Source organism: Geotrypetes seraphini, chromosome 10, assembly GCF_902459505.1.
Source record: "Geotrypetes seraphini chromosome 10, aGeoSer1.1, whole genome shotgun sequence".
NCBI classification, from domain to species: Eukaryota; Metazoa; Chordata; class Amphibia; order Gymnophiona; family Dermophiidae; genus Geotrypetes; species Geotrypetes seraphini.
Genome location: NC_047093.1, coordinates 40131085 through 40144259, shown reverse-complemented (window position 1 = coordinate 40144259; position 13175 = coordinate 40131085). Strand labels below are relative to the sequence as shown.

The following is a 13175-nucleotide window of genomic DNA, read 5'->3' as shown; positions in this document are numbered from 1 at the left end:
GTTAACTGTGCTGAAATAGTCATTGCTGAAGTCTGCAAATATTATAATCTACTTTTGTTCAGACTGAATGGGAGGCTAAGGGAAAGAGGAGAGCAGAGCCAAAACAGAATTGGAATAAATTAACTTTCAAGCAATTGTAGAATCCTTAGTTCAAGGGATGGAAGAGCAGAGGTGGGAGTTCAGATGGCATCTTTAATCCATTCTAATCCACTGAATAAATTTTAGGCTAGTTCTGCTGTACTGTACCCTGAAGACTACAAAACCAGGAATTGATCCCCAATTTTGATTTCTGTTTTCCCAGGTCAGCTCAGGCTGGGGTATGTCACAGAGACAACCTCTGTAGTCCCAGGGAGGAAGTCCAGCTGTTGTACAAAGTACAGGAGTAGCCTAGAGGTTAGAGCCAGTGGCGTAGCGAGGGTGGGAGGCACCTAGGGTGGTGGTGACTCTCCCCCACTGTGCCCCCCTCCCCCGCTCCTTCCATGCCACACTCATGCCCTCCCTTCCCACCCCTGTACCTCTTTATATCTTCGTCAGCACGAGCAGCTTCTCCGGCCTGCTGCTCATGCCAGCATTGGTTTTCCCTTTGATGTCACATCCTGGCCTCATGACCCAGAAGTGATTTCAGCGGGAGCCAGGCTGGCATGAACAGCAGGTCAGAGTAGTAGTTACTTGTGCTGGTGAAGATTTAAAGAGGTATGGGGGTGGGGAAGGGAAGGCATGAGCGTAGCTGGGAGGGGCAGAGAGGTGCCAGCACACCCACCAAGATGGCGCCTGGGGCAGTCCACATCCCCCTCTTACTATACTACTGGTCCCCGCTAGCAAGCCAATGATATTCGGCAGACTTAATTGGATAGTGCAGCTGAATAATATCTCTGCTAACCAGCAAGGTTAGGAGCAGTCTGGGGGCAGAGCTTGGATGGAGCCAGCACTTAGTCAGTTAGTGGCACTATTGAGTCTGCTAAGCAAGCACATAAAGTTAGGTTAGAAAAAAGGCTGTCCTACTGTAATGCACTGAGTTAAGCAGGTACCAATCTGAATATCAGCCGACGCCCAGTTAACTTCCAGGTCACACTCATACCCAATATTCAGTGCTGGGAGCCACTTGTGCCCTGGCACTGAATATTTTGGATTAGTTCAGTCCATGGCTTGAAGCGGGAACCAGAGTCACTGCTACCCTCAGGGAGGAATGTCTGTTCTCCCCACCCCTGAGCATTGTCCTCCATTGAGCAAAAGGAGTTGACGAGCATCGCTTCTTATCTGCTGATTCCTTGGGTTACCAGATGTCCAAGAAGTCCCAGACATGCCCTCTTTTTAGAGGACTGTCCGGGTGCCCTGAGGGATTTCCAAAATTCAGCAGTTTGTCCTGGTTTTGGAATTTCCCGAGCTCAGGGCCGCATCTGGAGGCCCTCTGTGCATGCGCAGATGTCAACATGATATCATCATACGCACATGCACATGTCCTTGACATCATCATGTTGATGTCCTTGCATGCGTAGAGGCCTTCCAGATGCAGCTCTGAGCTTGGGGAAAGAGACTAGAGGTTTGTGTGGGGGTGGGGCTGGGGCAAAATGGGGTGGGGCCAGGTGTCCTCGTTTTTTTTAAAGAGGAAATCTGGCAACCCTATTGATCCCTCCTCTGCTGTCAGAACCATGCTGGGCCACTTGTTTATTGACAGCCACCAAAGAGCTAATCCTGTCCTGTCATGACATGCTGGTGATTTCAGCTTTTGCTTAATGTATTCTATAACCTTGGAGGAGGTTCAATATTCAGTAGATTAAGTGGGCAGAAGAGGCACCTGCCTACTTAAACCCCGATCAGTGAGAAGGGAGGGGGATATTCAGTGGCACTTAACTGGGCAGTGCCATTGTACATCCCCTCTGACTGCCACAACACTGCCTGGAGCAGTCCACGGATGGAGTCAGGTTGAACCCAGAAGACATGTGGGCTCTGGTGGTATTGAGTGCCAGTACCACCATACTTAACTGCACTAAAAGGCAGTTATATCTTTGCCTGGTTAGGTGTTCAGGTACCAGAACTATTATCCAGCACCTGCATACCTTTCAGTTCCACTTTGATATTTAGTGTCAGTGCACAGACACAGTCCAGCACTGAATATCCAGGTCTAATTCGGCCCTTGGCTGCCAGCAGTTTTAAAAGTAATTTATCAGCCCTATTATGGAAAATCAACCTTCTTGCTAAATGATTTCTATTCAATGATCAATATTGTGGTTACAAAAGAAAAAAAAAAGTATAAAATATTGTATGTGTACTGTACTTTGGGCGATCTTCATACTCTTGGCTGACAGACAGCGAGCATGATGGGTCAACCTAGTCTCTCCCTTCTCAGACTTTTGGTAAATCTTCACATTGCTGGATCCGACACGTTTCATTCTCTGGGCACGGACGTAGGAGTATGGTTGTGTTCTGAGTGAGGCCTTTTTAAACTTATCTCTTTCTTTGGGGACCTCCACTCGCTCAGCCTCAATGGTGTAATCCCACTCTACCTCCTCAAACTGATAGATCAGAACACTGGTCAGGACGTTGATCACCATCCTAGAATATATGGAGGGCATTGGTTTCAGTTTAGCATTTTGAATTCCGGGGAAAGATGTTGCCCTGGTCTTTGGAGAAAATAGATAAAGAAACAACACAGCTGGACTTTGGTTTCTTCAGATTAACTTGCATCACACCTTAAAAATTTCTTCTTCCCTTTTTCTTAAATCTTCGGGGGTCAGTATTCAGATTTTCAGTAGCATTATCCAGATAATGTTGGGGTCTTCAAGCAATTTACCTAACTTTCAAGAAATGCCCCGTGGCCAGTTAAATCGCTTGTTTGGGATTAACCACTCATTGTCACCAGATTGTGCTACTGAAAATGCTAGGTTTGCACTCAACTCGAAACCGGCTATTTTGGGGTGGGGGATTCCGTGGCGGTATCAGCAATTGGCTGGTGTTAACTCCTGATATTGAACAATTAACCAGTAAAGGTAAATGCATAAGGGACTTGATATACTGCTTTTTTTATGCGGTTTACACAATCAAAGCGGTTTACATATTTAGACGGGTACTTATTTTGGTACCTGGGGCAGTGAAATGTTAAGTGACTTGCCAAGAGTCACAAGGAACTGCAGTGGGAATTAAGCTCATAACCTCAGGATGCTGAGCCAGTTGCTCTAACAACTAGGCCGCTTCTAGGACCATATAAAAGTTAGTTCTATCTTTATGTGATTTACCGTAGCCAGTTATGTGCTGAATACAGCACTTAACCAGCCATATTTTTGCCGGCTCTGTATTTATTTTTATTTATTTAAAAAAATTTCTGTATCGTTTACAACTAAACGGTTAACATACATAATATTTTTTTTTTTTTTTTTTTTTTTTTTTTCAGTTCAAAAAGTTTTATTGATTTTATAAAAGATGAAATACAAAGCCAACAATATGCGTGCTCCAACAAGGAGCACATTATAACAATGTCATTATCAAATGTGAAGTGCATCCACAGTGGAATAATAGTCATAAATGATTGAATGCATCAGAAATAAAATAGAAGTTGAAAAGACATCAGTTCAGGAAAAGGAAATAAGACATATTAGGTGCTAAGTTCTAACAGTGTACCAGAGTAATCAGTTTAAATGATCCAAGCATAAAATAAAGAAATTGACATAAATAATATTAAATGAAACATGGTAAAACCGGAGAGGTGCCTGAAATTAAAAGACTAAGGGTGAGGCAAGATACATATTAAACTAATGAGTGCAGTAGTCAAGGGTCTGATTTACAATATTCAAGCAAGGGGGACCAAATTTTTGCATAAGAGGACATGGAATTATTGCGTTCAGCAAAATGACATTCATAATCTTAAAACATAGCTAAAAAAAAAGTTTGTGAGACACTGTTTTAGACAATAAGAAGCTGTGAGTTGATCTCCCCAAAATGATAGAGTGCTGGAAAAGAAGAATCTGTTCTTAGGTTATAATATTTTAAGGAAGCCACAGCACCTCAGGAACATTAAAAAACACAATACAAATCTCACAAAGGAATCCAGTTAGGATTCAATTTTTACGGCAACCAATGAAACAAAATTGCTGATAAAGCATTTATGCTGGAAAATCCAAGTTGTACATTCAGCAGGTCTAAAAGAAATATTTGTCGCCTGGATGTGATGGAGCTTTCTGTTGATGTCATTCCTTTGAGGGAGAAAACCTGTGATCGCGTCATCTTTAGATTATGCTAAATCCAATAAATGGAGTGCTGCTGAGGGCTCTTCCTAATTCAAAACAATGATTGCAGAATCAGTCAACCATCGTGGACTAGTGGTGCTTGGTGAAGAGGACTCTTGCCCCAGTGGTTGCTCACCTGTTGCCTGTGATGCAGAAGGACGCTACAGGGTCTGCTCTGCTATTGGCTCTCATCACCCTCAGACAGTCACCATTCAGGAAATTAAATATACGGATTTTTCCATCCCTACAACCAGTTATTACTCTGAGATAAAGAAATTCTAGGCATAGCACTTCCCTGGAAACAAGAAATGGGAGATAATAAACACTTTCAGGTTAATATTTTGCATGCCATATGCACTTAAAGATTACCAGATGAGTTATTTGAAGAGTGACCCAGTTAAGTCAGCAGCACTCAATATTAAAGTTAATCAGATACCTTTAACCAGACAGAGTGGAATATTAGCATTATCCAGTTAAAGTTTTAACTCATTTCAGCCTGCCTCAGACACATTATTGTAACTACTTAACTTTTGGGTGGACAGTGCACATTGGCACCCTGAACAGTAGATAGCATTAGGCCATTTAGAGGGATTTTCAGACCAATGCTATCCATACATGGAAAGCATTAAGCACGGATGTTATAATGAGATCTGGGCACCAAGATTCTACTCGTTCTACTTCGTTCCTTTCATCTAGCTTCCCCCTATGCCTGGAATAAATTACCTGAGTTTGTCCACCAAGCCCCTTTACGTTCCCATGTTTAAAAGCAGACTGAAAACCCACCTTTTTTATATATCCTTCAATCCTTAACCCTACTCCTCTGCCCTCCAACCCAGCCAGCTGATTAACTGTTCCCCTTAACTGTATGCATGACATCCTGTTTGTCTGTCTTGGCTGTTTAGATTGTAAGCTCTTTTGAGCTTCTTCTTTGTGACTCTCTACAGTGCTGCGCACGTCTGGTAGCGCTATAGAAATAATTAATAGTAGTAGTATTATAGAATACTAATGTAAGTTGGCATTTATGTGTTTAGGTGTGCCCACTTACGCCTTGTCTATGGCAGGTATAAATGCACATGTCTAAATGCTGCACTTTGGCACACAAAAGAGACTTTTCTATAACATGTGCATGTAATTGGGAGATTCCCAAGCCCCGCTCACATGAGAACCCCTCCCCCCCTTGCATTTGTGCACTATGCAAGTTCTACACGTGAAAGAGCATTTTGATAGGACATCTAAGTCTGATGTTGGATGTTTTGAGAAAAATGAACAAAAACTGGGTGGAGAAAATGTCCGTTTTCAAACCCGCAAGATGTCTTTATTTTTCAAAAATGGTCCACTTAGACATTTTGTCCAGCTAGATGTCGGTCTTCCCCCCCCCCCCCCCCAAAAAAAAAAAAAAAAATGGTCCAGCTAGTTGTACTGTCCAGCCAGACATCTAATTTTGTTTGCTGTTATCAAAATCAAAAACCCCGTCCAAAAAAAGCCATTTGCATATAGGAGGGACCAGCATTTTTAAAGGACTAGCCACACAGACATGCCAGCAGAGCAGTGGGGCACCCTAGGGGGCACTGTTGTGAACTTCATATTAAGGATGACAGCTACACATTTCACCATAACCCCTGTACATTATGTGGTGAGCCTTCCAAACTACCCAAAATCTACTGTACCCACCTACCACTCCAATAGCCCTTATGCCTGCAGGTGTTACCTATATAGCAGTGCAGTGTGTTTTGGTGGGCTTCACTTTCCATCATAAGTGTACTAGTTAGGGTGGCATATAAACCCGGGTCCTCTTCTCTGCAATGCACTGCACTGCCCACCAAGCTACTCCAGAGACCTGCTTGCGGCTCTGTTAAGACTGACCATAATATCTGCAGCTGTGATAGAGAAAGATATGTACTATTTCATACAGATATTTGGGGGTAGGAAGGGGTCATTGGCCACTTGGAGAGTGTGTGTGGGTGATATCTTCATCCCTCCAGTGGTCATCTGATCATTTTGGGTACATTTTTGGCCCTTATTCATTTTAAAAACAGGTCTAGCCCAAAAGATCCAAACTGTGCCCTGGACATCTTGTAAAATGTTTGATTATCGCTGTAAAATCTCACCAAAAAGACACTTTAACATGCCTCCTTAAGATTTAGATGCACTAGAGACAAAACGACCAGAAAGACATCTAGAAGGTCAGTTTCAAAAATGCCCACTTGGACATTTTGACTTTAGAAAAGCAATAAAAACATACTCTTCACCTATGAGCGTTGGAGCATTTATCGTGCTGGCCCATGCAAAAACCTCTAGCACAGCTTGATAGAAGGGGCCTTAATAATTAAATTAAAACCTAATGTAAAATGTTTTCCATACCAAAAGTTACTGTTTTATTCCCCCCCCCTTTCATTGAGTATAATAAAATGTAAACATTATTGCTTGTGGTACGATGCTGGAAGGGAGCAGAAGTCAGTGCAACTCTTCAGCAGAAAGAAGGAAGTATTTCTTGATTGTTGCTGTTTTCCATGTCTCGCCGTATCTGGGTAGATGGCTGAAACATCAGTTCTACCTACCCAGATGTGGCGAGACACGGAAAACAGCAACAGTCAGATGCCAGCCACAGAAGCCTATGAGAATGAAGTATTTCTTCACAGAGAGAGAGAGATGCATACATGGAACCCTCCCATCGGAAACTCCTGGAAATCAAGAAAGCTTGGAACAAAGCCAGAGGATCCTCTACAGAGGTACAGTGAGAGTAAAATCAGATATCAACGAAGGCTATCCGGAATATAAAATGGAGGAATTAAATGAGTTTTGTGGTCCTCTTCTTCACATTCATATGATGAAGGTAGAATGCTACACACAAAATTTAACCATCATTTATTGTTTTCTCAGACTTCACACATACATACTTTGGATGTCTGAAGGTCATTAGACATCTTTTATAAGGCCCCATCATGCTCCATGCCATGGCATATCCATCAGAGCTGCCTGACACCAAATGCCAGTTGTCAAAAGAGAGGCACTTTATGGGTCCTTGGTGCCCTTCCAATGTCTGTTAAAACAAATAAGTATTGAATCTAAATTGTTTTATTTGACTGAATTCTAAAAAAAGATTATTTTAACAGAGGTTTAATAAAAGCAGGATGTATTTTGTCTAACAGTGAGGCATTGATAATGGATGTTAGAAGAGGTCCTAAAATGTCAGCAACCACTTTTATAACATTAGAAAGAGAATAAATACAAATGAAACAAAAATAATGTGATACCTTTTTTTCTTGGGCTAACAATATATAGTTTGACAAGCTTTCGAAGGAAGCATCTTCTTCAGGTAAGGTATAAGCAAATGATAATAGTGTATATACACACGAGGGGGTGCTGTAAAGATCTCAGCCCAACTAAAGAGAGAATGACATGGATATGGTTCCATTAATTATCTGAAACAATGTCAAAAACATAGAATTTTGTTTGCAAATTGGCACTTAATGAAATAGGATAACACGCTTTTCAACTACCATGGCAAAATAACACTCAGAATTTAGGATGTTGGTTGATTGGGTTGAGAACTTTTGAGCACCCCCATATATATATACAGTGGTGCCTCACACAACGAACTTAATTCGTTCCAGGAGCAAGTTTGTTATGCGAAAAGTTTGGTATGTGAAACGCGTTTTCCCATAACAATACATGTTAAAAAAAATAATTTGTTCTGCAGCATAAAATATGCTAAGATGACATAAAAAAAGATAAATTTGTCAAAATGGTGAAAATGGTGGTCTTGCTGAGGCCAAACTCTTTGACGAGGTCACACTGTTTTACCCCACATTCACTCCTTCTAATTATTTCCCGTTTCATTTCAACAGAAATCACCTTCCTGCTTTTTTTAGAAGCCATGATATATAAAAAATATTGAGTTTATCTTAAAAGGACGACTGTATACAGTGAGAGAGGGCAGTTAAGCGCAGTGACTAATGACTGCCTGCAGTGCCTGCGTGGAAGGATGCAATACATCGGCAGCTCGGGCGACTTCGTTGTGTGAAACGAAGTTCGTTGTGTGAAATGAAGTTCGTTGTGTGAAGTTCGTTGTGTGAAACGAAGTTCGTTGTGTGAATCAAGACATGAAGTTCGTTGTGTGCAGCGTTCGTTGTGCGAGGCGTTCGTTATGCGAGGCACCACTGTATAGGGAGGGGAAGGGAACATGAGAAACGGAGAGATGATTGGTGATCAGAAGGCAGCAACAAGTATAATTGTATGGTTTATAACGTGATAGGAAACCCAGATCATTTATGCACATACATGCTAACTTTTGGGGCTCCTTTTACTAGGCCGCGTTAGGGCATTAACGCGCAGAATAGTGCACGCTAGACGCTAATGCCAGCATTGAGCTGGCGTTAGTTCTAGCCACATAGCACGGGTTTAACATGTGCTAAAAATGCTAATGCAGCTTAGTAAAAGGAGCCCTTAGTCATGAATATTTACACAAGCTATAGGGCTGATATAGGCAACAGTGTCATTGCCATAACATACATGGATTTCAGCCATTTTCACTAGTATTCTAAAAAAGTAGATGCCTACTTTTGCTTATAAAGTAGGCTTAAAAATTAGTGCCTTAACCACTGCTCAGAGTGAGCCCCCTGTTATATAGAATTACCCTCTGACTGCCCGATTCTCTAAATGGCGCCATTGTCAGTGGTTGCCTAAAAAGAGGCCGCTGATCGATTGTCAACATGCGATGGCGCTGTTTAGAGAATCATGCCTCCGGCAAAGATAGGCACCAGAAATGTGGGCCAGGGTTTTCAAACCTACATTTCTGGTGTCTACCTTTGATGTGAATCACACCTCCGAAGGCGCCTACTGGCATCTAATGCCACTGTAGGAGTTAGCCACGCCTACAGACAATGGTAGATGCCTCCAGAGTTGTGATTGAGTTGCCGTTTGTTTAGGTGCCAGTAGGTGCTTGGAATTTTTATTTAAATACTATTAAAAAAGGTGTTTCCCTCTTAGGCACCGATAGAGCGCCTACCAGCACTTAAGTTAAGGCACTGTTTATAGAGTTTCCCCTGAGTGACCGCTTGTCTCTATTTATTTTGAGAACATTTATAAATAGAATGGAGAAAAAATGGTTTTGAAGTTACTCATTGTTTTCCCATTACCTTAATTAACGTTGCAGAGCCGATGTGCCATACTTTCACTAGTCCCTCCATGCAGCCACTTATTACATATTCTTCCTTTATCTTGACACACAAAATAACACTTTGGTGTTTAAAGGTTCTGATGCACATCTTCGAATCCAAAAGCCAGACTGTTGGATTTAAAGAAACAATGTCTGTACACTGCAGCGAAATAGCACACTGACCAATGTGACTTTTTAGCCAATAAAAACAACCCTCAAGTGCTGTGGCTAAGCATCTATTATTGTGTACTGGCATTTCAAATTTACCTTTATGAGACCCATTCAGAAGCGGTTCAAGAGTCCACCTCCCCCCCCCCCCTTAATTTTTAGACTTCTGTGATTGCACAATAGCAGAGAGTTTTGCTGACTATGGCCCCGATGTACAATGCTCCGCCACCATGGTAAAAAATTCCATGTTTGAGTGATTTTTCATTAGCTGGTGATGCTCTGCACAAATAGCATGCAAATTATATGCATGCTATTCGTGTGCAGCAGCCCCAGTAAAAGGGGAAGGAACTGTGCCTGGTGCTTGCTCAGAAGAGCAATCACTAGGCACAGCTCCACCCCCTACTACCCCGCATCCCTCCTGTCAAAAAACAAAATTTTGTGCTTCTGCTTGGTTCTCCCTGCTGGCTCAGCTGATTGCAGCAAGAGAATCCCTCATCAGCTGAGCCAGCAGGACTCCCTGAAGCCGCTGATTAGGGAGGGGCCTTAGGTCCCTCTCAGTGCATCCCAGGATGCACCAGTAAGGGGAAAGCCCACCGTTTTGAAGAGGTGGACCCTGAGGCAGGAGGGAGTAGGTATCCCTCTTGCCATTCTTCTATTTGAAATTAAGAAGGAGTGTGGGGAAGGGGTCCCGACCCTGTGGCAGGAGGGAGTGGGCATCCCTCCTGCTGTTTTTCTATTTGAAGCTAAGGAGGGATATCAGGAGTGTCAGCATCGAGGGGGTCCCAGCCCTGTGGCTGGAGGAAATGAGCATCCCTCCTGCCATTCTATTGAAGCTAAGGGAGAAGTATCAGGCTTTTATAGAGGGAGGGGGAGCTTGGCAGCGGCATGAGGGAGGATGGGGGGCTGGAATTGGGCAGCCCTTGCTCTCCCTGCCAGTTTAGCTGATGTTAGGGGAATCCTTGATCAGCTGGGCTGCCAGGACTCCCTGAAACTGCCAATTGTATGGTACAAAATTCTGGTCACACATTTCAAAAAAGATATAGCAGACTTAGAAAAGATACAGAGAAGGGCAATGAAAATGATAGAGGGAATGGAATGACTTTCTTATGAGGAAAAGCTAAAGCAGCTAAGGCTCTTCAGCTTGGAGAAGAGACAACTCAGAGGAGATATGATAGAGGTCTATTAAATACTGAGAGGATTGGAATGAATCACTTGTTTACTCTGTCTAAAAATACTAGGACTAGGGAGCATGCAATAAAGCTACTAAGTAAATTTTAAACAAACTGGAGAAAATATTTCTTCACTCAACAGGAAACAGGACCTTTCATCAGCATGGGCGCGTCGTGGCAGAGGGAAGCCTTCAGGGCCAATGCCAGCAGCAGAAATGAATCGCTGCAAGTACTGGGGTGCATGCAAGGTATACTAGGGAGGGATGGGGTTGAGAGAGAGGAGGGCAGTTGCCAGACGCCATGGAGGAGAGAGATGCAGGGGTCTAATAAAATCTGTATTTTTTTATTTTTTTTAATATCTCTGAGAGACGGAGAGGGGGAATGTGGAGTGGCCCATCCAAGATACTGGGTCTGGCTATGCCACTGAGATGCACTTCAAGGTTTTCCTCATTTTGGAAGTTCGGTAGTTCTTATAACTCAACACCTCAATTTAGATGCCATTACTGCAAATTCTATAACTACTCCAGAGGGCACCTAAGCCATTATAGAATACCGAGTATATACTTGGTGTGTAAAGGCAGAGTAAAGATAAGTCGATGGCTGGTGTAAATTGGTGTAGTTAAGTGTGCCATCCAACACACACAACTGATAGTATTTTCTAAGTTGCAAGCATTGCTTGGCAACACGCCCATGCTCCACCATCTGTATGCCCCCTCCCTCATGCAGTTACAGGCTAAATGATTTTGGCATGTAATTTATACACTAGCACCTACACAGGTAAGTGCCAATTACTGGCACCAATGCCATGTTAGTACTAGTATGCTATAACCTATACACATATTTGGCAATTAATATTAGGCACAATGCTGAACAATCCATTTTTTTATCACATCAAGTATTGAGGGACAGAGCTGTGACCATTCAAGCAGATAAGTGTCTGTTATTATATAAAATCATTATAAGTTATAAATGCATGTGGAAATAGTTTCTCATAAGTGCATGTGGAAACAGATTTGAATTAAATAAGTCTGGATAAGACAAGATAAGTGAATTTACACCATAGTTGAGCCCTAGACGTCTCTCTGTCCTATTCATTATTGTAGTTCTTCCCACTACTCCACTGTCTGTCAATGTACATCTGTCTCTGTCACTTATAATGTATAACCCAGATTTTAAACTTATGTACGCCGCTTAGAAATATGATAAGCGAAAACAATGGCTAAAAACAAAACTCCTGGACCTGATGGGTTGTCTGTGGAATTTTACCAGGCCTTTAGTAATGATATTCTTCCTTTTCTATCTCAATATTTTGGTCAATTGGCTGAATTAGGGGCAGCATCCGGTTCTTTTACAGAAGCGATCACAATTGTTTTACCAAAGACGGGTAAGGATCCTTTATATGTACAAAACTACAGACCACTATCATTGATAAATGTCGATGCCAAGTTATATGCGAAACTTCTAGCAAATCGACTCAATTTGGTCCTTCCTTCAATTATTCATCAAGACCAATGTGGTTTTATGCAAAATAGGCTCTCTAGTGACAACACCAGACTCTTTGCACATGTTCTGTCCCAAGCTCATCAAGCTAAGGATTCTATGGTGGCCATGTCGCTGGACGCGGAAAAAGCTTTTGACCGGGTTGAGTGGTCATTTCTCTTTAGAGCAATGTCGTGGTTTGGCATTCCTCAGAGTTTCATCCGAATGGTACAGGTTTTGTATTCCAATCCAACCACCAAGCTCCGTATAAATGACATTCTTTCAGAGGAATTTCACCCGTCCAGAGGTACAAGGCAGGGCTGCCCTCTATCGCCCCTTCTATTCAACATTGCATTGGAACCCCTTCTTATAGCCATCAGATCTTCACCTAATATTGTTGGTCTCCAATACGATACAGTAGACATTAAATTATCGGCATATGCCGACGACGTTATGATATATGCCACCCTTCCATCAATACCACACATCTTACAACTAATAAATAATTATGCAAGTATATCAGGCTACAAACTCAACGCATCCAAGACGGAGGTTATGCCGTTATCTGGTTCCCCCTGTAGCGACATCATATCTACCCTTGGCTTACAATATTCTTCTTCCCGACTGAAATATTTGGGGGTCTATTTTGGTCCATCCTTAGAAGAAACTCAACAGTATAACGAGGATTATATAATTAAATTGATCAAAGAAAATACATCATCATGGTCACCACTGAAATTGAGTTGGTGGGGCAGATTGGATTCCATAAAGATGGTCTTGGCTCCTAAAATAACATATATACTTTCAATGTTACCATTCCTGTTTCCCATAAAGACGTACAACAAAATAGAAGCTTTATTGTCTGCATTTCTATGGAATCACAAAACTCCGCGCATTGCCTTAAAGAAACTGAAAGCGTTCAAATGTAATGGGGGAGTAAATTTCCCAAGTATGTATGAATATCACATTGCTTTTCTAGCT

General features: G+C 42.2%; 1 protein-coding gene across 1 annotated transcript in view; it reads right to left on the bottom strand.

Moving 5' to 3' along the window:
- Positions 1 to 13175, bottom strand: part of CDRT1 (CMT1A duplicated region transcript 1) — a 45598-nt gene that overhangs the window by 4418 nt on the left and 28005 nt on the right. Inside the window, exons 9-12 of the mRNA XM_033960793.1 lie at positions 9359 to 9507; positions 7118 to 7260; positions 4357 to 4515; positions 2276 to 2553 (exon numbers count right to left, since the gene is read on the bottom strand). Coding sequence (XP_033816684.1) covers positions 2276 to 2553; positions 4357 to 4515; positions 7118 to 7260; positions 9359 to 9507 — 729 coding nt within the window. The remainder of the gene's footprint in view (positions 1 to 2275; positions 2554 to 4356; positions 4516 to 7117; positions 7261 to 9358; positions 9508 to 13175) is intronic.